Source organism: Eptatretus burgeri, chromosome 6 (assembly GCF_056783735.1).
Source record: "Eptatretus burgeri isolate ZD-2024b chromosome 6, Ebu_testis_v1, whole genome shotgun sequence".
In the NCBI taxonomy this organism is placed as follows: Eukaryota; Metazoa; Chordata; class Myxini; order Myxiniformes; family Myxinidae; genus Eptatretus; species Eptatretus burgeri.
The window spans coordinates 108,614,312-108,641,137 of record NC_140966.1 but is presented as its reverse complement, the minus strand read 5'-3'; the positions used below and the strand labels follow the sequence as shown (position 1 = coordinate 108,641,137).

Sequence of the window (26,826 nt, the reverse complement as noted above, 5' to 3'; positions counted from 1 at the left end):
TGATTGCATTGTGGGGGATGAATCACGTGATAAATTTGGGGTACATTTCCACTGTGGGTGATAGTCGAAAACCTTACCTGGTTTATTCGCTCCATCATCTTGGATCAAACGTTTAAAATGCACAAACGGGTCAGACAAGGATGATTATAAATTGCTGTAGGTCGAGGTAGAGTAGGTTACAGAGGTGTTTATTACAGCATGTATTGGGCGTAACCCCTAACCTTTATCAGCACCCACCCTTTCAACCCAGGGCGATGACATTACCACACCAATCTGTGTGTGTGCTTATTAGCGGCTATGTCGGAGGTCGACTGGGAACCCGATGGTCCACAATGCAGGGTACACAACCACCGGTAGAAACGGATTACACATGCCGATGAGGAAGAACAAGGAAGTGGAAGATAATTAATTTACACACATGAAATCAACTGGACATATCATTTATTTTTCATTTACCGTTCACAATAAATGCCCTCAACATTCCTGGATGAAGGTCGTTCGATAAAGAAGAAGCATTTTCACATCTGCCTGATCGATGACTTACGAGTGAAATCCATTTGTACAAGTCTGGGAGAACCATTTTAAGCATGTCCTGTGCACAACAAAATGCTGATTGTTTATTGATTTAGTCTGGACAATGGCACGTGATCATGGCTGGTCAAATTTGAACGTCCGCCACAGAGTTCTCACCTCGTTGTCTGGATGATGGTACGTAATCACGGTAAGTCCGATTCGAGGGGCCGACAAAATTCTCACCTCACTGTCTGGCCGATGGCACGTGATCAAGGTAGGTATGTTTCAAGCGGCCACCACAAACAGTTCTCGCCTCATAAGGACAATGAACGAGTATCTCTCAGAAGTCGGAAGGACGACTTCGAACATTCTCTTTTCGCTTGTTCTTTCTGTCAGAAGGTGCGACCACAGCCGGCTCCTGCAAGGCATCCTGCATTGGTCCCAAGGCACAATCCATGGCCGCAGGAATTTCTTTCAGTTCTTCCGAAAACACCACGACAGGAGTGGCCGATGAGGGCGAGATTTCCTCCTGGTGTGAAGACATATTGTTAGCCATGATGATGGAAACAAAGTTATTTACAGCTTGTTTCATAATCATTTAGTTGAAACACATTTTTCATTCAGAATGAAACTTTTTCTTTTTTCCTTCTTGCCCCTAAAAATCATTATTCCTTCCCTCAGGACCGGTTTTGTATTTACCTGCACATTCCTGTAAGGTAAAGGGCATGTTTCACTCGACAGCCTTTTACATAACCTAGCACAGAAGATTGTACATAAATCACGCAGACAAAGACACGAGACATCAGAGCGCTGTACTTGAAGACAAATGCAAACGAGATTTGAACCTGGGTTCCCCGCATCATGCACCACAGGTGTCAGATGGGAACATTTGTACCTCGTTCGCACCACAACCCCAGGCTGTGCCAAGGAGTGTAACCCTTTGAGATCAATGCCGAGCGGTCAGACGAGCTCTTCTGTCCACACCTCAGTCGGACTGAGCACAGGCCGTGATGTAAGCAATTATAGAAGTTTGTGACAGGGCGGACTGAGAATGGTTCAAAACGTATGTGAAGGCGAACAGGCCACACTTTCCAAATTAAACCTCAGATTACATGTAGAAAACAAAGGTGCAGTTTGTCACTCTACAATTGTACAGAATGGAGGGTTTGCATGTGACGTCACCAAAGCTTGGAGTACAAGCAAACAAAGAGAAATTACACAGAGACGATTACACATAGATCATAGTATTTACATTTGTAAAAATAGTAATTAAAATGGTGAATTTTATTATGCAGTATTTTTTTTTCAACCGTGGCCCACACCAAACCGAGAACGGGTCGCCGTGGCCCACACCAAACCAATAACGGGTCGCCGTGGCCCACACCAAACCAATAACGGGTCGCCGTACCTCATACAATGGAGTCATTTCAATGTTGTGGAAATTGTCCTTTAAAGCTTCCAAACGAGTCATTAAAAACCTGAAATAGAAGGAAAAATTAACTTCCATCACGGAGCAGGTCTTCCTTCCATTTCTCAACAAAACTGGCTCTCTTCACATGACACATTTACGGTTTGCACTCCGATCTTTCCATATAGTCCTGAGCCCAGACCTCAAATTTGGCTCACGACTGCCATCAGGAGGCACCAGACTTTATAATGCATTTTAGATAGCTATCCATCTGAGTAGTCCAAAAAGTCCATGTAGACTTTTCTATGTGGTAGCTTAGTGCCAGAACACACCAATCTTTATCACTACCCCTAGAATGACAAAAATGAAGGAAAATAACTGATTTTTTTTTCCGAGTCCTGGAATTGTTTTCTTAAAATCTTTATAATATAGCTAAACTATGTTTTATAAGATACTCTTTTGTGATTATTAGATTCATATATCACTATACTAAATGTATAAACAGGGGCATTCCATGTCAAGTGTACACACCCTCCCGACACTAATACCTCATTTTCTCCCCATATGTTGGTCATTTATTCACTTGGGTGAAAAAAACTCAAAATACCAACTTTTAGACCTGTGGGCCCATTTTAGGGGGCCCCCAAATTTGGGCGCCCCCGGGTGCCCCACAATCTTCCAGATGCCATATCACAGGTTGTAGTGGTCCGATTTGGCTGATCCTGGTATCAAAATGCTCGTAAAAGCGAGATCTTTCGAATCGCGTAAAGTAAAATCACTCCGAAACAGTGATTCAAAAAGTTCTAGTTTGGGGCGCCCTTTGACCTTGGGCCCCCGCTCCCCAGCCAAACCGATGGTCCCGATTTTTCGTGTGAGAATACCCCTTCATATACTCCAACACCTCAGCAGAAATGAAAATGGGATCTCAATGGGTTCAAGTGTGATGATGGTTTTATTGTTTGGGGACTTGGGTGCTGGACACACAATACGCCACAATACATAGCACAATATTTGAACACAAGATTTCCAATACACTACATCAGTATTAGGGTGCATCAAACACCCACCTTTTTGCGAAAGTTTGAAAAACATAACGGCGATCGGACAGATGTGTTCGAACACATGAAAAAAAACATTTCTTTTTTTTTCTTCAGAATTTTCGGTCATCATCTTGGGGGTCCACATCGGGGTCAAAGTTCAGGCACGCAGCTCCTGCGCATTTTTCAGAATAAGCGTTATTTTTAGCCGCATCTCGCGTAGCGAACGTGGCTCTAAGAGAGCTCCGCGTTGTTGTTCTTCTTCTTCTGAAGAAAAAACCTTTAGGACTCGGCTCTATTATATACAGGATCCGGATCTCCTTAAATACTAAACACCTGTACACATCCTCACATTGAGGGTGCCTTTTGAGAGCGTCTATCATCAACTTATAAATATATTCGGACATTTGCTTTTAAGTTTACGTTATTATTTAAAGATTATTCCATTTAATGTGTTGTAATTTCGTAAATACATGATTTTCTCATCATGAACAGGAGCCTCCATGACGGGTCTCACTATTGGCTTCATTAAGGCACGTGACAAAATATCGGAAGTTGTTATTGCCTTTAGGACGCGGCTCTTGGACACATTTGTCCTTGTTCACTGTATAGTGATCAAAACTTGTATCTGGTGGTGAAATAATTCTGACATATCGAAGTACTGCTCCTTTGGTGATGTTCCAGTGATATAGAGCCAATCAAATTTTCCGGGAAATTTGCCGGAGAAGCGGGAAACTGGTGATTTTTCCAGAAAAACAAAACAAAATAGTAACAAATGCCTCGGTTCTGTCAAATTCACGGCTTTTTTACCCAGAATTATGTGTATTCATATCTCTGTCTTCTTCTTTAAAATTTGTCCTTACATCCGAAACTCGCCACACGGTCACTCATCATAGATTGTAGGAAGGCTTTATCCTCTTCATTCATAATCAGTTGCTCTACATTTTTCGGCCATAAAACGAATGTTGTTTTCAAATGTTCTAATTTCTTATCTATCCTTTCCAGTTCCAGATGAGCATCTCAATTTCGGTATTTCTTGTAGCATTGGTACTAACTAATTTAATTATTTTGTCAGACGCACTTTTAGGTGCGATCATTGGGATACGACCTTTTTCATAAAAAAGGTTTTAATTTTCCAAGTACTATTTTAGCGATAGCAGCTTTTGTGTAATTGTGATTGCATGCAAGGTCCTGATGATACTTGAATCATCGGATGACTTGTTCCTTTGTTGGTAATCTCGTCCCTGTGATATCCGCGTCCTCTGCAACAATCTTTCCTCTGAGTCCGAAGACTGCGCCGTTTCGCCTAGTTTCCATGTGAGATTCCTTTCTGAAAGATATAATGATTAGTAATAGTGAGGTTTCGCCTATTCATGCCAGTACGAAGGACAAAGTACGAGAGCGTGCCAGCATCACTCTAGTCCTTTTAACTAACCACTAGAACTGATAATGCAGGCAGTGTTTCTGCACTCATCACTCAGAAGTCTGCAATAATTATCACCAGAAGTCAAATCATCTCGGAAAATCGTCCAAACTTTTACAATCATGATCTGCCACGTGTCAAATTCTCCGGGAAAACACAATTTCCAGGAAAAAAAAATACCATTTTCCGGGAAACTGTGCCAACAAATTACAAGCCAACCGTGTTACAAACATCACCAAAGGAGCAGTACATTAATATGTCAGAATTATTTCACCACCAGACACAAGTTTTGATCACTATACAATGAAAAATAACACTTATTCTGAAAAATGCACAGGAGCTGTGTGCCTGAACTTTGAACCCGATGTGGACCCCCAAGATGATGACCGAAAATGCTGGAAAAAAAAAAAGAGAGAAATGTTTTTTCATGTATTCGAACACATCTGTCCTATTTCCTTTATGTTTTTCAAACTTTCGCAAAAAAAAGGGGCCGTTTGATGCACCCTAATCAGTATATTGTACATACATTTTCCACATGCACATGCAGGAACTGGAAGCGATACTTGTTAGAGTAAGAGTTTTTCCTAGAATATTATAGTCAAGATTTTTTGCCAACCAATGTTTTATTTGACAGCTGTGTTTCTTTTTTACTGATTGTGTAGGTTCTACGGAAAGAAGTATATCAGAAATGTCTAAAATGCAGTGATCTTCAATGTCAGGAAAAAAGAAACTATTTGTGGGCCCGTTTGGATGAAGAAAATTCACTTACACTTCATGAGTGTCCTGAAAGGCTTCCATGATGCAGGCAAGCCACCATTTTCCATCACAGTGCACTGTGACATAACCTGAGAGTTTGCCGTTAAAAGTTGGAGTAGATTTTGAAATAGCCGACTCGATACGGTGTTCCTCGCTAAGGCTGAATTCGCGTACTTGAAGAGCAGTTTCAGAAATAAGGATGAAAGCATGACGTTTTTGAGTTCCAGCTTTGGTTTTGGCCGTTTTTAACCTTTCTTCCAGATTTCGTTCTTCCTAGTCATACGTCTCTTGGGTCCCGTAACCGAACTTCATTTCATTCAAACAATTTTCAGCAAAGTCGAAAAGATCTTTTGGAGAAATAATTTGACTGTCGTAAGGTCTACGCAGGCTCTCATATGTTGCTTCTCGTTTGACTGTACCTCCCACGCCATCTGAAGGGACCTTGCCATGACTTGTGGCAAAAAAATGCCATTCTGCGTCAATACCATACTCTGATTTGTGACGACATAGGTTTATGAAGGCTTTGCAATTCATATATTGGCCAGCGCAACCGTCTGAGAAATAGTGAAGTTTCTTTACATTTCCAAAGCTAGATTTCAAGTGTTCAATGAGCATTCTTTGGAAGAGGTGGACTGAGACAACGTCGTGAGTATTGCATTCTGATATAATCGTGAACGAATCGCGGTTTAATTTGCCATCGTCCGATTTGAAATAGTAAAACCAGGAGTGAATTGTCGCTTGAGAGCAGTTCCAACGGAATCCTTGGGCAGCATCCTGTACGACAAACAAATAGTTCTCTGAGAAGTCTCCAATAATGACAAATTCTGCTTCACCGATTTAGTCTTTCTTATTTTTCAGAAACTGAGATTGGGCCTTGGCAATGAAGACATGTCCCACTAATTTCACCGCGCGTTCACAGAATTGATTAATGAATTCTTCCAAAGGCAGGACCATGGAGCCCAGTTCAGATCTGCCGGTGGATGTCCACCATTTAAACTGAATTTCATCAATATCCTCAAGTTCATAAGCACTCAGTTGCTCGGTTTTGAAGTCTTCAATTGATGGGCAACTTTCACAAGTTCTGAAATAACATGCCGGTTGTGCTGGGTTACAAACTATGCGTGCTATCACATGATGATAGCGAGGAAGTTCGGCTATTTGTGGCATTTTGGAACCAAACATCATGAGTTTCACATTTTGATGTATCGTACATACACTGTGTGTATCGCCTGAACCGGCCAGGACACACTCCGAGGGACGGAGCATGGCGAACTTCGCGAATCCAACTTTCAAGCCAGGGTTCTTCTCTTTGAATTTCTGAAACAGTTCCTTGATTGTTTAGTACCAGGCACTTTTGAATTTTGTCTTTTCCATGTTCATTCATGACCACCACACAGTCCTTTTTCCCAGCATTATTCGGCTGACTTCATCACTTCGGTTATAGCGGATTTCACTTCGTCAAGCAATATTTTACCCTGTTTGGGATTTGGAGACTATCGCATTCCATTTTCTTTCTCTAAATTTTTGGCTTGTACAGCCATTCTTTGGGAGCAACTGAATTCACTCATCATCCCTCTGATGCTCATATTCCAAGCAAATATTGTCAGTATACGTATTTGCTCTGAACAACATATTTTTCTTTCAGGCTTTTGATCACCTCTGGCATGCAGTTTTCATCACATTTTGACGCTGTATTTAGTGTTTTCTCCGCAGTGCTTGGCCCAGCAACTAGTTCTAATTTCTTTCGCACAGAATCTTCCACTTTACTTCGCTTTTCAGGAACGTACCCTGGGTTCCTTTCCGCCTATCGTTTGTCGAATGGGCTTTCGCTTATCATCGATAACGAATGGTTTAATAGGTCAACTTCTGCTTCTCGCTCAAAAACCTCCTCGTCATCATCTGTCGAAATAGATTCTGCAATGCCTTCTGATTATAATTTCGAACTGGTCTAAGATGATTCTTCAATACGCTCTGGTGACAACTGAGAAAGTTTTTTTCTGCACGAAGTACAAAGTCTGTCATCTTTTTTCACCCATGAAGAAAATTTCATCAACATATCATTTGACACATTGTGAAGATCTTTTCGTTGTTTCGTTTTAAGGCAGCTGAACGGATAGCAACAGTATTTTCGGAACTTCTTTCGATCTTCAGTCGCCATGCTTACTGCAAAATATGCAATAAATATACCATCAGAGATGGGGAATCCCCCACCATTGAATGAAAAAGGTCATACATATTCCAGATAATGAGGGAGGTGAATTGGAAACAAGACACCATTTGGTCATCATCTCGAAAAAGTTCCCCAGGGGTGAGGAATGTAGTAACCAAAAATAATTGAAATCAGATAAGCGGTTTTCCATTTATTACAAAAAAATTTTTTTAAAGATGGCCGCCCCAGTCGGCCATCTTGGATCCAGCCACGCCCAAAATCAATAGAGTTCTTCCTTTTCAGGTGGTACATGTGTGACCCAAATTTCAAATCGATATGGCGAACAGTTTATGAGTTATCGCACTCACAGCTATAAATGTTGACGCCTGGACGGATGGACGGACGGACAGCCGGACGACCTGGGTGACAACAATATCCCCCTTCCGCCACACGGTGGGGGATAAAAAATGAGATTATTATCCCATTTATAACTTAATTCGATGATGGTTATACAAAAAATTTACAGTTAAAAATCAATAGACACAATAGGCAGAATAATTTTTCGCAAATGATGCTATATATATATATATATATATATATATATATATATATATATATATATATATATATATATATACATATATATATATGTATATATATACATATATATATATATATATATATATATATATATATATATATATATATATATATATATATATATATACATACATACACAAATATTTTATGGCCGTGGAAATTCGCAGAACACCATAAAGGTCCTTAGTTCAGTTATGCCGATAAATCCGTGTTCAGTTAGATTTCCCCACCGTTGTTTAATGGTTTTTATTCGTGTTGACAGGGCTGTGATCTTTGAGTTAGCCTTTATTCTTTTGCTATCGTTATTCTGGAACAACCGTGATCACCTCACCACCAACCACACCACCCTCATGACCACCACCCAACGCCAATCACGCCACCATTACAACAACCACACCCCCAATCACCTTCTCCACACCCACGCTACAACCCTCTCCGCATCCTAACCGTCTCTGCCATGGAGAAAGAAGAAGGCGTTCTGATAAAGCACTGATTTTTCCTCTTGCTTTCCCGCGCTTCGGGACGGGGGAGAGATGAGTGGAGTGAGAAGAGAGAGGCGCTAGGATGATTGCTTCGAAAAAACCCTGACCTACGAGGGAAACGCCCCCCTTCTGGAAGTTTCCCGCAGGAGGTGGAAGGAGGGCGGGGCGAGAGGGGAGAGGCGGAGCGTGGGAAATAAAAAAGACGCGAGGGACGCAGCGTAGAGAGTTGCGGTTGTTGTTGCGGTTGTTGCTGTTGTGCTGCTGCTTGTGCTGAGGAGAATCGCAAGGGGGAGCTGCTGCTGCTGCTGCTGCTGCTGCTGCTGCTGCTGCTGGAGCTGTGTGGAGGTCTGGGCTCGTGTCAGTGTCGGGAGCTTGGACCAATCAGTCGGTGGAGGTCCGGGCATCACGAAGGAGATGTGGGCTGAAGGCGCAGCCCTGCTCTGTCACGCGAACCTGCGCGTTCATGTGGGGAGAGCCGGAGAGAGCTTGCCTGCCACGCGGAAGGCCCAAGCTCAACTGCGGCTACGTCAGCTGCCGTGGGAACGGGACGTCGCGACTCGCCCAATCAAGGCACCACGAGGGTGCAGGTAACCTGCAACGGTCTCGTGGGGCCCTTTCGGTCACCAAAGCCACACGTTATAAAGGCCCACGGGCCCAGTCCAACTCCCTTGTCTATGAGGGGGTCTTTCTTGCTTTTCTTTTGAGTGAATGTTGTGGCGCCGAGTCCCATAAGTAAAACCTGCTTAAGTGATTGTAAATAATACCCATAGACGGTTGTAGTATTTTTACCTTGCTCATGTCTTCTCCCTTTTCTTCCTCCCCCCCCCTCCTCCCCATCAATTGCATTACTGTGTACGTGTGTAAATAATAAATGTCCTTGTGTGAATGTTAACCCATTTGTCGTGCCCCTTTTCCCCAAATTGAATCGCCGTATTGCATTTCGGAATGGTAGTTGGTTTTTTGAATACCGATAAAAGAATCGGGTCTGGCGAGAATACCCCGGTCGGTTATCCCAGAACGGAACGAACCACTTAAGCGGTACGCGTCCAAGCAGGCCTTCGCCGAGGTACGGTCTCTCGTTAGGTTACCCGCGTGAATACTTAGGTATATCGATATTTGGCGAATGACCCTGTCGCGCGCGGGTAGATTACGGACTAGGCCGTGGTGGGGTTAACAACCCACCCATGACTGGTTTCTGGCGTTGTTCCAGGAAGTCGCGACTGAATTGCTCGTCCGGTGGGCGTGCGGCTGCCATTGACTAAAGCGGTCGTTCGCACGCTGGGCGGGCGGTAGATTCGTAACAATATATATATATATATATTCAAAATAGTCCAGAGATGATGATTGTCAATTACAGACATAAAGTCGCCTGCCAGCAGGTGACGTCATTGGACCGATGACGGCAAACGTCGCCCAATGTCAAATCAAGAATTAGTGATATGTGCACCCCGAACAATAAAACCATTGAGATCCCATTTTAATTTATGCTGAGGTGTTGGAGTATATGAAGGGGTATTCTCACATGAAAAAAAAAAAAAAAAAAAAAAAAAAAATATCGGGATCATCGGTTTGGCTGGGGGGGGAGGGTGGGGGCCCCAAGGTCAAAGGGCACCCAAAACTATAAAACTTTTTGAATTACTGTTTGAGTGATTTTACTTTACGCGATTCGAAAGATCTCGCTTTTATGAGCATTTTGATACCAAGATCATCCAAATCGGACCACTACAACCTGTGATATGGCCACTGGAAGATTGTGGGTCAACCAGGGGTGCCCAAATTTTTCTTTGGGGGGGGGCTAAAATGGGCCCGAGGCCTGAAAATTGACACAATGTTTTACCGTGGACACAAACACTTGCACAAAACAAGTGAAATCCTTCAATACAGCGCGTGTGGTGAAGCAAATGAGTACACTAATGTTAAAATATACAAGTTATGCTTTTTCAGTTGAAAAACAATTAAAAAGCGAACTTAATATTTGAAATGTAAAAATCTTGTTATTATTGTGATAAGCACCTTTATATACAACTGAAGGAATGAAATCATTCGATACAACGTGGCAGGGGGCCGCAAAAGAATGATAGCATCAGAAGAACTTAGCTTTCAGCATTCGGCGATCAGCGCGAAATGCGATGGTGGGCGGAAATGACGTCTTTCGGTGCGAAATGCAATGGTGGGCGGAAATGACGTCTTTCGGTGCGAAATGCAATGGTGGGCGGAAATGACGTCTTTCGGCGCGAAATGCGATGGTGGGCGGAAATGACGTCTTTCGTTCATTCATACATGAGAGGGCGCGTTTCTTGGTTTTTTTTTCTCCCATCAATAAATTAAATGGTTTTCACATACATATATATATATATATATATATATATATATATATATATATATATATATATATATATACACATATACACAACACATTAGTTTCACAAATTCCATTGAAATACTCAGGTATTTCCGTCAATTCTCACTATCTCCGTCGAGGTTACGCACTGCATGTACCGGACGGCTGTCATTGGCTGTCTTGAGGCACGTGGGGGGGGGGGGGGGGACAGGGGACACCGGACACCGGAGACGTGGTAGACAACGGTGACATTTCAAACTTGGTGCAATTGTCTACAGTGCACGCGCTGTAAGAAAAATAAAAAATAAAAAATAAAAAGTGAAATCTGAGACGATGTTTCAAAATTTCGCTGAAAAATGAGTACACTTGACATGGAACGCCCCAACACTAGTATCATGCATACTTTGGGGATTATCTTTGTAATCCATTCATCATTTCAAAAATGCTTCAAGCATTTTAAATGAGTTAATACTGTAACATATATACAACTTTAAACAGCATTGTATTGTTATATAGGCCTTGGTGAAAAATGTAGCATTATATACCACACAGTTTGACACAATAAAGATAAAGGTCCTGATTTCCTTGAGATGCACTACAAAAGGCAACCACCACCACCATGTCACATTATCTACTTCTATCTAATTTCCAATAACACCATTAGTAACATTCTAGTTCTGTCGAATATTTATAAGTTACTTGTTATAATTATAAACCTTTAATTTCCTTACTATAAGTACCAGTACACTATTCTTAAATCACTGGCATCCTCCTCATCTGAACTGTCCTGTTCCATGGTAAACTCTGAGTCACTTTTCATATTGTCACATGTTTGTAGCTTGCACATCTCTGTGCATTTAAGCCAATTTGCCATGATCTGACAATCAGGATGACTGCATACTCGTGAGCATTTGCCTGACAAACTCAAGCACAACATCTGGGGCAGGTGGGCCCTTCATCCATTGAATGACAAGTTGCCCTTCTTCATTCAGGACCCAACCATGACCTTCAGGACTTGGGATGGATTGAGAATTATGTCGGCTACGACACCATATTCAGGTTTGGTAGTTTGCCCTTATAGTTGGGGAGGAATTAGGGGTTCCCATGCACCCCATCTGGGATTTAATGACACCGGGTTTTTTTAAACTGCCAAGGGTGTCTATTAATAGATTTGATATGTTCCCAAGAAAAAAAGTGGCTCGAAGGGTCCATTCGGCGGCCATCTTGGATTTCGTCACGAACGCCAGCGAAAATTTAAATAAGTCATAACTTTTTTACCACATGTCCGAGAAACATAAATGAAAGAACTTTTTCAATTAATTGTGGGATTGTAAATCATACAAGAACATTATTTTAGCATTTAGATGCCATTTATTAGATCAAAATCGAGAAAAACCTTCAAAATTGGACAAAATGTGATCATTTCTCAAGTATCGTCTTAATATGTCAAGTTTGTTAGCGAAGTTGATTCGCTTTAGAAGCTGGCCAACATTTTTGCCTCTACTACATGTCAGTGGAGTAACATTGTGTCTGTTTCACCAAATCCTATGCCAAATCATTATGCGGACAACAAAACGAATTTCCATACCAGACCGGTCGAGGCCCGGGTTACCAACGACCGCCACCGGTACCGGTGGTCAGCAGGGTACCAGTGGAAATTGTGCTACTGCTGGGCGAAGGAGGAGAAGGAAACGGGGAAGGCGTGTCCGGAGGCAGTGGGAGAGGGGGAAGAGTGGAAGTGTGGAGGTGAGAGTTGGAACTCTGAATGTTGGGACGATGACTGGCAAAGGGCGAGAGTTGGCTGATATGATGGAGAGAAGAAAGGTGGACATACTGTGTGTACAAGAGACCAAGTGGATGGGGAGCAAGGCTCGAAGCATGAGAGGTGGTTTCAAACTGTTCTACCATGGTGTGGATGGGAGGAGAAATGGTGTCAGGGTAATCCTGAAGGAAGATTATATCAAGAGGGTATTGGAGGTAAGGAGAGTGTCTGACCGAGTGATGAGTGTGAAGTTGGAAATTGAAGGGGTGATGATGAATGTCATCAGTGCATATGCACCGCATATGGGGTGTGAGACGGAGTATAAAGAAGATTTCTGGAGTGATTTCAATGAAGTGGTGGAGAGTGTATCCAAGGATGAAAGAGTGGTGATTGGAGCAGATTTCAATGGGCATGTTGGGGAAGGGAATAAAGAGGATGAGGAGGTGATGGGTAGGTGCAGTCTCAACAAGAGAAATGTGGAAGGGCAAATGGTGGTAGAGTTTGCAAAAAGAATGGAAATGGCAGTGGTAAATACGTATTTCAAGAAGGAGGAACACAGGGTGATGTACAAGAGTGGAGGAAAGTGCACACAGGTGGATTACATCTTAAGCAGGAGATGCAACCTGAAAGAGATTAGAGACTGTAAGGTGGTGGCAGGGGAGAGTATAGCTCGACAGCATCGATTGGTGGTCTGTAGGATGATTTTAGAGGTGAGGTTGAGGAAGAGAGTGAGGGCTGAACCAAGGACCAGATGGTGGAAGCTGAAGGAGGAAGACTGTTGCGTGGAATTTAGGGAGGAGGCGAGACAGGTGTTGGACGGTGGTAAAGATGGGTGGGATGATTGGGCAACTACAGCAGAAGTGGTGAGGGAGATAGCGAGGAAGGTACTTGGTGTGACATCTGGACAGAGGAAGGAAGATAAGGAGACTTGGTGGTGGAACGAGGAAGTACAGGAAAGTATAAGGAAGAATGGGTTGGCAAAAAAGAAGTGGGATAGTCAGAGAGATGAAGAAAGTAGGCAGGAGTACAAGGAGTGGCGGCGAAAGGCAAAGAGATTGGTGGCAAAGGCTAAGAAAAACACATATGACGAGCTATATGAGAAGTTGGATACAAAGGAAGGGGAAAAAGATTTATACCGATTGGCAAGGCAGAGGGACCAAGCTGGGAAGGATGTGCTGCAGGTTCGGGTGATAAAGGACGTAATATGGGAATGTGCTGACGAGCGAGGAGAGTGTGTTGAGAAGGTGGATGGAGTACTTCGAGGAGCTGATGAATGAAGAAAATGAGAGAGAGAGACACACAGAGACAGACACAGAGACAGAGACAGAGACAAGGTTGGAACAGGTGGAGATAGTGATTCAGGAAGTGGGGTGGATCAGTGAGGATGAAGTGAGGACTGCTTTGAAGAGGATGAAAAGTGGAAAGGCGGTTGGCCCAGATGATATACCAGTGGAGGCATGGAAGTGCTTAGGAGAGATGGTAGTGCGGTTGTTAACCAGATTGTTTAATAAAGTCTTGGAAAGTGAGAGAATGCCGGAGGAGTGAAGATCAAATGTACTGGTTCCGATTTTCAAGAAGAAGGGTGATGTACAGAGCTGTGGAAATTACAGAGGGATAAAGTTGTTAAGCCACACCATGAAGTTTTGGGAAAGAGTAGTGGAAGCTCAGTTGAGAGGAGAAGTGATGATCTGTGAGCAGCAATACGAGTTTATGCCAGGAAAGAGCACCACTGATGCGATGTTTGCTTTGAGAATGTTGATGGAGAAGTATAGGGAAGGCCAGAAGGAGTTACATTGTGTGTTTGTGGATTTAGAGAAAGCTTATGATAGGGTGCCAAGAGAGGAGTTGTGGTATTGTATGAGGAAGTCGGGAGTGATGGAGAAGTATGTGAGGATCGTGCAGGATATGTATGAGAACAGTGTGACAGCGGTGAGGTGTGCGGTAGGAATGACGGACCGGTTTAAGGTTAAAGTGGGATTGCACCAAGGATCAACTCTGAGCCCTTTCCTGTTTGCAATGGTGATGGACAGGTTGACGGACGAGATCAGACTGGATGAATGGGATTGAACAGAGTGAGGGAGTTTATTCCAAAGGCAGAAAGAAGAGTAATGAATGAGTGAAGGTGAGCAGTGATTCGTGATATTGGTAGTTTCACCAGAAGGGGGAGGTTGGCGGACCTTGAGCACACTGCGGAAATATGGTGGGTACAATTCGCAGACACAGCAGGGGGGTGGGCGAGACCGGAGAGGAGACGGTAGAAGACGGTGAGAGACCCAAAGACTCAGCTTCACTGCAAGAGATGCCAATGATCCTAAATGCCTTGGTCTCCATGGACTATGATGTTCGCGGATGACATCATGATCTGTAGAGAGAGTAGGAGCAGGCTGAGGCGAGCCTTGAGAGGTGGAGGTACATACTGGAGAGAAGGGGAATGATAGTCAGTAGGAGTAAGACGGAGTACATGTGTGTAAATGAGAGGGAGGGTGGTGGTATGGTGCAGTTGCAAGGAGTTGAGGTGGGGAAGGTGGATTTTTTTTAATCTTGGGATCTTGGGATCAACAATCAACGTTTAAATACTTGGGATCAACTGTCCAAAGTAACAGAGAGTGTGGTGGAGAAGTGAAAAGAGAGTGCAGGCAGGATGGAGTGGGTAGAGAAGAGTTGCAGGAGTGATTTGTGACAGAAGGGTAGCTGCAAGAGTTAAGGGGAAAGTATATAAGACGGTAGTGAGACCAGCTATGTTGTATGGTTTGGAGGCAGTGGCGCTAACAAAAAGACAGGAAGCGGAGCTGGAGGTGGCAGAGTGAAAGATGCTGCGATTCTTGTTGGGAGTGACGAGGATTGATGGGATAAGAAATGAGTAGATGAGAGGGACAGCGCAGGTAGGACGGTTTGGAGACAAAGTGAGAGAGGCGAGATTGAGATGGTTTGGACATGTGCACAGGAGGGAAGCGGAGTATATCGGGAGAAGGATGCTGAGGATGGAGCCGCCAGGCAGGAGGAGAAGAGGAAGGCCAAAGAAGAGGTTCATGGATGCGGTGAGGGCGGACTTGCAGGCGGTTGGAGTGTCAATGGAAGATGTGGAGGATAGAGCCAAATGGAGACAGTTGATCCGCTGTGCCGACCCCTAACGGAAGCAGCCGAAAGAAGAAGACGAAGAAGACACCATATTCAGGATTCTTCGTTTGCCCTTATAGTTGCGGAGGAATTAGGGGTTCCCATGCACCCCTCTCTGGGATTTACTGACACCGGGTTTTTTTAAACTGCCAAGGGTGTCTTAATAGATTTGATATGTTCCCAAGAAAAAAAAAAAGTGGCGCGAAGGGTCCATTCGGCGGCCATCTTGGATTTCGGCACGAACGTCAGCGAAAATTTAAATAAGTCATAACTTTTTTCCACATGTCTGAGAAACATAAATGAAAGAACTTTTTCAATTAATTGTGGGATTGTAAATCATTTAAGAACATTTTAGCGTTTAGATGCATTTATTAGATCAAAATCGAGAAAAACCTTCAAAATTGGACAAAATGTGATCATTTCTCAAGTATCGTCTTAATATGTCGAGTTTGTTTGCGAAGGTGATTCGCTTTAGAAGCTGGCCAACATTTTTGCCTCAACTACATGATATCAGTGGAGTAACATTGTGTCTCTGTTTTACAGGTGAATGGTAGAAGTGGATATATGCCCTAACTAAGCTTTTATTTGTTTCACCATGGATTGTGGCCAAAAGTGAAAAAGGACCAAAGCATCTGGTGAACTCTCATGTACAACCAAAACTGAAAAATGCTTAATACATGTGGTGAGGGGTGTTAAACATGACAAATTTACGGCATTGCCATATTAAATTATTAAAATATTAAGGCGATTTGTGTTCTACAGCATTCAGGTATACATCTCTATTTAAAAAAAAAAAAAAAAAAAAAATTTGTATACCTTGTCGAGGCTCGTATGAGAGCAAACACACAACACAAAGGAAGGGGGACATGAGACAAGAGGGGCGGGAGTGGGAAGGGCAAAACAGTGGAGAACAGACACTAGGAGATCTGTGGAAGGAAGAGGAATGGGGCGAAAGACACGGGGTACACAAGATGGACATTAGAGGGACTTTCAGGAAGGAAAGAAAGGAATTTGAAGGAGGTGGGTTTGGGGTGGATTAACGGGGGAAGAAAAGATCGAAGATTTGGATGGGGGACGATAAGAGGTGGTGGTGAACTGTTTTGAAAGCCTGGAGGGATGAATGGGATTGAACAGAGTGAGGGAGTTTATTCCAAAGGCGGAAAGAAGAGTAATGAGTGAGTGAAGGTGAGCAGCAATTCGTGATTTTGGTAGTTTCACCAGAAGGGGGAGGTTGGCGGACCTTGAGCACCCTGCGGAAATATGGTGGGGACAAATTGCAGACACAGCAGGGGGGCGGGCGAGACCGGAGAGGAGACGGTAGAAGACGGTGAGAGACCCAAAGACTCAGCTTCACTGCAAGAGATGCCAATGATCCTAAATGCCTTGGTTTCCACAGCGTGAAGCCCAGAAAGGTGGGAGGAAGGATCACCAGCCCAAAGGGGAGAGCAGTACTCCATCAAGCTGCGGACGAAAGCTTTGTATGCGGTCAGGAGCTCAGGTGGGCCGAGGAAGGACTGTGCACAACGGAGGATTCTCAGTCGGCAACTGGTTTTGGAAGCCAGGTTGAAATAAAATAAAGATTTTAAAAGCTGTTCAAATAAAAAAGAAAAAAATTTTCCGGAAGTTTAACAATGTTAACGCACTGTCTTTTACACGTTACATTAGTTCTTCGTGCGTGTTGTTTGTGTCCTTTATATCCCTAAAAACAGTAAGTTTCCTGTTTGGAATGATTTTCAATTTTGTTTGTCCGACAGGAGAGACAAGACAAAGACCAAATTTTTTTTATCCCACTCCTCTGTGTGCAGGGTGAGATTTCATACATTTTGACAATGTCAGAGCCAAAGTACTCTAGCAGGTTTGTGTTCTCCAGTGTTCAATTCAAAACAAAGAAATCGACAATCGACCGACATCTGCAATCAGAACTAATTACTTCACCCTGCTCTTCGCTTCACGTGCGATAAAAAAAAAACAAATCCCTATTCTGTGCTGCTTCAGTGGAAGAGAGGATGTTCTTGATAAGGACAAAATTAACCCGTGCCCCTCCCTCCCCCAACACGTGCAATTAAGCCCATCGCCCTTAAACAGGTCTGGACAGGGATCACAACTTCGGCGGAGAAACTAGCAACATCAAGGTGAAAGGGAAGGGTACTTCACCTGCGCTCACGTTGCAAGCGTCGAGTTATCCGTTTCACTTGGTAAACCCGATTCAAGAGCTGTCTGTTCACCTGAAGAGAACACCGTTAACTCTCCAACAACCAAATACAGTCGTGGCAAACAATATTCACACCCTTTTTCAACTAATGCACATTTATTCCAGAAAATTGTTGAAATGTAAAAATCTTTAGATATCCACAAATGTATTCTTTGGTTTGCAGTGGAAAAAAAATAAAAAAAAAAGCTGAAAGAATTACTAAATCTTAGCTTATTTCACACAGAAATCCTAAAATGTCCCTGACAATATTATTGGCACCTTTTAGAAGTTGTGAGAAATAATTAGATTTCACGCAGGTGATTCTCCTTTACTTTGGTATTTGAACTCACCTGTGGTGAGTTGCAGGTGCCTGCAATATAAAAATTACTCATTCAACCAGTTTGAATAGAGAAAAGGAGTCATTCTGGTGTTTTGTGTCACTGTGTGCACCACAATTAGCATGGAGAAAAGAAAGAACACCAGAGAATTGTCTGAGAAGGTCAAACACAAGATTGTAGCCAAGCATGGACAATCTCAAGGCTAAAAGTCCATCTCCAGAGACCTTGATGCTCCTGTGTCCACCGTACGCAATGTTATCAGGAAGTTTAAGGCCCATGACACTGTAGCCAGCCTCCCTGGACGTGGCTGCAAGAGATAGCTTGATCGAAGATTGCAGCGAAGGATTGTTCGAATGGTGGAGAAAGCACCTCGATCAACTGCTAAACAGATTCAAGCTGATCTTCAAACACAAGGGAAAACAGTTTCAACTCCCACCATCCGTCGCCAACTCGATGAAAGGGGGTTCTCAGGTAGGAGACCCAGGAGGACCCCACTGCTGAGAGAGACACATCAGAAAGCCCGATTGGAGTTTGCCAAAATACACCTGAACAAGCCAAAATCCTTCTGGGAGAATGTCCTGTGGACAGATGAGATCAAATTAGAGCTTTGTGCTGAAGCACATCATCTCCATGTTTACAGAAAACAAAATGAAGCCTTCAAAGAAAAGAACACCTTCCCTACAGTCAAACATGGAGGAGGTTCAGTGATGTTTTGGGGTTGCGATGCTGCCTCTATCACTGAGTGCCTTGAATATGTGCATGGCATCATGAAATCAGGAGATTACCCAGGAAGCATTTTGGAGCACAATGTTCAACCCAGTGCCAGAAAGCTGGGTCTCCGTCGAAGGTCATGGCTCTTGTATCAGGAAAACGACCCCAAACACACTTCAGAAAGCACCCGAGAATGATTCAACACAAAACAATGGACTGTTCTGAAATGGCGAGCAACAAGTCCAGATCTAAATCCCATCGAACACGTGTGGGGAGATCTGAAAACATTAGTTGGGAGAAGGCACACTTCAAATCTAGGAGAACTGGAGCAGTTTGTACAACTCGAGTGGGACAAACTGCCAGTAGAGAGGTGCAGGAAGCTCATTCATGGATACAGGAAGCGCTCGACTGCAGTTATTTTGTCCAAAGGCTGAGATTCCAAATATTAAGTCGAGGGTGTCAATAATTTTATCAATGCCATTTATTTTATATTTTCTGATTTAAAAGGATATATTGTTACGAATTTGGAAGCTTACTGCACACAACAGCTAGTCCCTACAGATTAGTTATATCGGTAAGTATGCGTTTCTAGTTGGAATCCATCCCCTGTGTCTAATGGGAATTAAATGTTCATGCGCTGCAGAGTTATTTTGATAGTCAGGGTTTTCTTTTAAATTTTTACATCACTTACAACAACAACACCTTCGCTCCATCCTGACGCCACAACGTTCACGGTGGGTGGAGTTCAAGAAGGACTTGGCGTCTCTCTCGACCAATCAGAGAGATGCGAGCGAGTTTGCCGTCGGTAGGCCAATGAGAGCCAACGCAGGACAATATTACTCCTCTTCCTGTTTGAGGGGTGGTCCGCTGTGACGCCCACCACGCCCCCCCCCCAAAATCAGAGGACTTGGTACCCCTTTTGGCCAATCACGGGGGTGACTAGCGCATTTGAGTGTCAAAACCGTCCAGTGAGAGAGAGCGGGTCGGAGGAGGCGGCTCCTCCCCTCTGGAGAAGGAGTGAATAATTGTACGGCACGATCCGACTGGGAGTAGTAGGTTTTGGTCTGCCGGATCGCCCCGGATCGCCAAGGCCTTGCCTGCTGGCGCTCGCTGCCTCGTCCGCGCTGGTTGGCGTCCGCCCTTCATCCTCCGTCCCGGATACTTGGAGTGGCATCGTGGTTGCGGGTTCGAGTCCCGCCGATCCAGGACGTCGAAGACCACACGAGGTGGACAGGTCCAAGATAGCTTTGGTTTCCAGCTCATCTTCCCTTGAGCTGGGAACCTTCAATAAAGACCCTACGGGGTCCATTTCTTTGGGTGTGTGTCTGTGTGCAGGCCTGTCTTGTCAAGTAGAATTGTTAAGTGCTTTTGCTTGTACATTATTTACATTTCTTATAGTCTGATAACTCTGCTCTTCTGTGTTCCCCTCCCTGCCTATTGTAAATAAATATCCATTTTGTTGAATGCATCAGCTCGTTTCTGTGCTTCTTGCATTGGTTCAGCACGGTGCGTGTTGGGAAATTGGGAAGCGGCAAATTATCCATTTGGTCCGGCGGCTCTGGTAACTCCGCTCGGTTACGCCGGATCCGAGCCGTTACCGCGACTCGGATCGGACAGAGTCGGCCGAGGGTGTGGTTTCCCCGGTAGTTGGACGGCGCGAGTACTAAGGTAAATTGGAGTAAGACAAGTGGACCCTACCTCATGCCGTCAAAATATTGGCGACCACGGTCCTGTAAGGGACCCGTGCCTTTCAGAGTTCTCCGAGAGCACGATCTAGATTCCGGGTGTTCGGTGGAGCCGACTCTACTGCTCCACCTAGCGGTCGTGCTCGCCGCCGACACTCGGCCCCACAACAATATCAAGTTCTGAAACATTAACAGTGAAATATGGAATTGTGGAGACAAAATACTATTGTCAATTTCAACTTATTTTTGGAGAAAACAGAGTTATGGGAAAAAAGTGCAACAGTACCAATATTTTTGGCCATGACTATTACACGTACAACGAGAAGGGCACTCGGTCGAACACATACCTCCGCCACTCAATGCCTGATCCACAAGAAATAGTCGGACAAATGAGGGAATAGAAGCGGAAAATGAAGCAATTGGGGAGGTGGGGAGGAAAAGAGAGGGAGGTGTCGGGAGGGGAGAGAGAGGGAGGGATGGGGAGGAGGAGGAGAGAGGGAGGGATGCGGAGGAGGAGGAGAGAGGGAGATGGGGAGGAGGAGGAGAGAGGGAGATGGGGAGGAGGAGGAGAGAGGGAGATGGGGAGGAGGAGGAGAGAGGGAGGGATGCGGAGGAGGAGGAGAGAGGGAGGGATGCGGAGGAGGAGGAGAGAGGGAGGGATGCGGAGGAGGAGAGAGGGAGGGATGCGGAGGAGGAGGAGAGAGGGAGGGATGCGGAGGAGGAGGAGAGAGGGAGGGAGGTAGGGATGCGGAGGAGGGGGGGATGGGGAGGAACTCGGGGAGATTGTTTGAACAAACTATTTATGAGAAAGTTCCGAACTCGAACCTGCAGCGGTTATTGTTGTGCTCGAATCGGTTGTTTTTAATTACCTTCGTATCCACACAAATTAATCCTTGGATCGTCCACTCACCGTCTCGATCTCTGTGCACCGACGGCGGAGAGCGCGGCTCCTCCGCCGAGCAACACCCTCATCCCGCGCCACGTTCGGCGCCGCCATAACCACCTCACGTCGGCTCCTTGGTGGGGGTTGTAGTTGTAGTTGTAATTGTAAGACTTCTTCAATATTTCTTGAGATCGAGAAACGTTTCCCAGACAGTTATTATATTTCCAGCCCGTTTTACTGGAAGACATAAAATAAGCCACAATGTAATACACTGAGAGTCGAAAAACCTTCATATTTCTGAGCGATTTTCACTGATATTTAACGTGAACTATAACATCATGGCCGCTATACACTGTAAAACTACGGCAAGAATTATAGAATATTGACCCAAGGATACAAATTACGATTGGATGATGTAAATTACGTTAAAAACAAAATCAGGCAAAATATCATCATAAAAACACTGATTTAACACATGGAGGAGGAATAACCAGTAATGTGTCAAGTGGAGATCAGCACCGGCACAGTCGGAGTGTCGGTCAAAATATAGTACCGTATACCCATCTTATACTGATTATAGTATACCCATATGAGACTGATTATAGTATACCCATCTTATACTGATTATAGTATACCCATCTTATACTGATTATAGTATACCCATATTAGACTGATTATAGTATACCCATATTAGACTGATTATAGTATACCCATCTTATACTGATTATAGTATACCCATCTTATACTGATTCTAGTATACCCATCTTATACTGATTATAGTATACCCATCTTATACTGATTCTAGTATACCCATCTTATACTGATTCTAGTATACCCATCTTATACTGATTATAGTATACCCATCTTATACTGATTATAGTATACCCATATTAGACTGATTATAGTATACCCATATTAGACTGATTATAGTATACCCATGTTAGACTGATTATAGTATTCCCATTTTAGACTAATTATAGTATACCCATGTTAGACTGATAATAATATACCCAAGTTCGACTGATTAATGATTATAGTATACCCATATTAGACTGATTATAGTATACCCATGTTAGACTGATTATAGTATTCCCATTTTAGACTAATTATAGTATACCCATGTTAGACTGATAATAATATACCCAAGTTCGACTGATTAATGATTATAGTATACCCATGTTAGACTGATTATAGTATACCCATGTTAGACTGATTATAGTATTCCCATGTTAGACTAATTAATGATTATAGTATACCCATGTTAGACTGATTATAGTATACCCATGTTAGACTGATTATAGTATTCCCATGTTAGACTAATTATAGTATACCCATGTTAGACTGATTAATGATTATCGTATACCCATGTTAGACTGATTATAGTATACCCATGTTAGACTGATTATAGTATACCCATATTAGACTGATTATAGTATACCCATCTTATACTGATTCTAGTATACCCATCTTATACTGATTCTAGTATACCCATCTTATACTGATTATAGTATACCCATATGAGACTGATTATAGTATACCCATCTTATACTGATTCTAGTATACCCATCTTATTCTGATTATAGTATACCCATATTAGACTGATTATAGTATACCCATATTAGACTGATTATAGTATACCCATGTTAGACTGATTATAGTATTCCCATGTTAGACTAATTATAGTATACCCATGTTAGACTGATAATAATATACCCAAGTTCGACTGATTAATGATTATAGTATACCCATGTTAGACTGATTATAGTATACCCATGTTAGACTGATTATAGTATACCCATGTTAGACTGATTATAGTATACCCATGTTAGACTGATTATAGTATACCCATGTTAGACTGATTATAGTATACCCATGTTCGACTGATTATAGTATACCCATGTTCGACTGATTATAGTATACCCATGTTAGACTGATTATAGTATACCCATGTAAGACTAATTATAGTTTACCCTTTGTCTCTGGGCGAGTGCACGCAACCCAAAATCGAGAAATATATAAAACATCAATTGTTGTGTTTGGAAAAGAAATCAAATGTAAATGTGGACTCAAGCAAACCAGCACAGGATTGTTGGTTGGATGGAATGGACACTGAACAGAAGCATTCCCCAAGCATACATATCCAAGTCTTCCCCCAAATCAACTGAAACTAATATTAAAACAATTTAATAACAAAGACGGTTTTATTCCATACCAAAATATATAAAACATTAACCATTTTATTCCTTTAAAAAAAATTAAATTCGCATTAACATTTCCAGACATGACATGTGGTCATCCACAAGGTGGACCGAGTCATTAGCCAGCATTGAGGGGGGACGTACCATAAGCTGAATTTAATAATATCGATGGATTTAATCCCTCCCAAAATAACAAAATATATGAAACATTAAGCATTTTATTACTTCCAAAAAAATTGCAGAAATAATTTTTTTTTAAAAACACTTCAAGAAAAATGTAAAAACATAGAGGGATGAAATCTCAAAAAACGCAAAATGTAATTAAATAAAAAATAAAAGAATTAAAAAAAAAACAAAATTAAAAAAAACGCATCACAACATCTTTTGACATTTTACTTTTGTTGTGGGATTGTGATGAAACAACATGAAAAGATATTGTGACGCTAAACCAGAAGAGGATTGTTGCGTTGTATTGTGGCGTCATAATGTGGTGTTATTCTTCATTGTTATTCTTCTTCTTCATCCATCACAATCGCACAACAATAGTAAAATGTCAAAAAGATGTTGTGATGGTAATCCATAAAAGGATTGTGGTGTCATGTTGTGGTATTGTAATATGGGTGTCATTCCTACCTTGTTTGGTTGTTTTTGGAGATTTCATCCCTCTATGTTTTTACTTTTTCCTTAAAATGTTTTTTTTTTTTTTGTTCTTGTATGATACAGAAACTCAGAAAGTTTCCTTTATTTTCAGGTCTGGTGGTTTAATGTGAAAGAAAATGACGACTCCATGGGAGAAAGCTCAGTGTGTCAAATGTTTCAATGAGACGAGATCCGACACGCAAGTTCAGCGTAATTTCTGCACAGCGTATGGAAGGAATCCGCCATCGATGACTCACTACAACTAGAATACAAGACCCATCGCTTCCCTGATGGAAATTCCAATCTTTGCTGTGATGGCTAATCAATAGGGCAAGAAGAAAAAGGATTCCTGGGAATGCGGGGTAAACCAGCATCGCATGCTGCCGTTTGCAGTTCCGCCAGATGTGCCCATATAGCCAGAATTTTATTATTATTATAATTATTATTTCCTTTTTGGGGGGTCAGAAACCTTCCCAGCAGTTCCCTGAATCAACCATTATTCAATTTACTGAAATCCGTTAATCCATTCTCAAATTATAACATGACAAACAAAGAAACTTAGAGACAGACACAGCTCCTTTTATCATATCGATTGGAGAGTGTTACGAGACGTTCAAGGAAGATTGCAAGTTGTCAGAAACAGAAAGTACCGGTCAACCAAGCACAGATGCAGCAGACATTGAATGAGTGCGTGAATCATTTCACCAAAGTCCCAGAAAATCAATTTGTCGTGCATCCAGAGAACTGGGGCTACCAACCACCAGTGTACAAAGGATTTTGCATAAAATGCTGAAGCTTTATGCCTATAAGGTGCAGATCCTGCAAGAACTGAAACCAAATGATGGAACCAAACGCAAGGTGTTTACCTTGGAAATGCTCAGTCGCATAGAGGATGATGAAAATTACCTGAAAAGGTCATGTTCACAGATGAAGCTTTCAGGAACATGTGTTCTGTCATCAGGAACATGTGTTCTTGGGTTGTTTGGATCATTGCCCATCATTCAAGCCCTTGAACAATTCACCAATGCCCTTCAGGGTTCAGATGTAACAGTTTCTGTGACGTTTGCTGCTGCAGGGGTAACCGCACAGAATCTTGTCTCTTTGTTGTGACCAGAGATTTAAGGAGGTCTTCGAAGCTGCACAGCAGAAACTCGAGCAGGCGACCTATAACTTGTGACTCTTCCACTTCCAAAGAGACTCGATGATGGAGCTACACCAGAGTACCCAATTCTGAATAGGAGTTATATGTGCTTTATTTCTTCAAGGTCATTGATGGTGCATGTGGAAACGTAACAGAATATTTCACATCAACTGACCTCATGGCGTATAGGGACTTGTACGCAATGCTACGAACTGGGTTATTTCAGCCACCTGAACTTACAGTTTCTTACAGTCAAATGTGTTTAATGGATTTTGCAAGTATCCGTGCTATGCACAATATCTTTCTTGTCTGTTTGTGGACGAATTCGGACAAAATTTGTTTCAGTGCTTGGGTATGTGACACGGACAAAACGATTCGATTTTGGTGAAGATTCAGATCCGGATCTGGATCCCAGGATTTTTTTTCGTGATTTTTCACCATTAAGAGATAGGGCAAAAAAAGGACACTATAGCAGGATTTCTGAAAAGTTACGGACGGCTTTAGCCGAAACTTGGTGGGCAGGTTGGGTATGCAACAGGGAAGAATCAATTATATTTTGGGAAAGATCTGAATCTGGATCCGGATCCGAGAATTTTTCAAGTCATTCTTCACCATTGAGTGATTGGGCTAAAACGATATAGAGCACTGTTTTTACCTCCGGACTGACACAATGCTTTAATGGGAAAACGAACGGCGATGCCATTCGCCGTCCCAATGGTGTGGTGGGAGCTGAAGTAGCATCGGAATGACTGTTACTTGTGCATGGTTAAAGTGGATGGTTTCACAAAGAAAAACTCGAGGGGGAGCACTCGGGAGAGTGCAAAACCTCCACCGCCAATACTGCTGGGTCACTCAAGTGAACCTTATATCTTATTCATTAAATATGATGTCAACAGTGTTGACAGAGTTATAGTTCCTTTCTCCAGCATTTTTTTTTGGGGGGGAGGGGGTTGGAAATCACTTAAAACATGTAAGAATGCAAAAAAAAAAAAAAAATCGAAATTTTGTTGAAAAAAGTTGCAAAAATTTTTTTTCTCTAACTATTTTTTTTTGGGGGGGGTTGGAAATCACTTAAAACATGGAGAAATGCAAAAAAGAATTTTTTTCTTTTTTTGGGGGGGGGGTAACAATTTTTTGGGGGGAGGGTTGGAAATCACTTAAAACATGTAAAAATGCAAAAAAAATAATTTTTTTTCTCAAAATTTTTTTTGGGGGGGGGGGGTGGTTGGAAATCACTTAAAATATGTCAGGTAGGGGTCAGGTATGGGAGCATGTGCCAGAACAGCACGTCGCTGCGTCCACTTTCCGCCGGTACTCCAGGGGCCTCCATCTGGCCATCCCCCAGGCAGATGCCAGGCCCATCCCCATCTCCTTGAAATGATGGTCAACCTGTTGCAACCATGAGGCACGTGGTCGGCCCACTGGCCTCCTCCACTCATGAGACTCCCTCGC

At 42.8% G+C, this 26,826-nt stretch overlaps 1 protein-coding gene and 1 long non-coding RNA gene across 2 annotated transcripts; both read right to left on the bottom strand.

The window, feature by feature from the left end:
• Nucleotides 1-424: 424 nt before the first annotated feature.
• On the bottom strand, nucleotides 425-21,579 carry TFPT (TCF3 fusion partner). Its single transcript, XM_085886668.1, has 4 exons — nucleotides 21,424-21,579; nucleotides 17,743-17,813; nucleotides 1,922-1,991; nucleotides 425-1,042 (listed from the first exon to the last, which is right to left on the bottom strand). Exons 1-4 carry the CDS (start codon nucleotides 21,508-21,510, stop codon nucleotides 854-856), a joined length of 417 nt encoding a protein of 138 aa, XP_085742794.1. The 5' UTR covers nucleotides 21,511-21,579; the 3' UTR covers nucleotides 425-853.
• LOC147025571 (uncharacterized) lies at nucleotides 2,855-7,884 on the bottom strand. Its single transcript, XR_015059578.1, has 2 exons — nucleotides 7,655-7,884; nucleotides 2,855-4,288 (listed from the first exon to the last, which is right to left on the bottom strand). It is a non-coding gene; the product is annotated as an uncharacterized LOC147025571 (long non-coding RNA).
• Nucleotides 21,580-26,826: the final 5,247 nt, after the last annotated feature.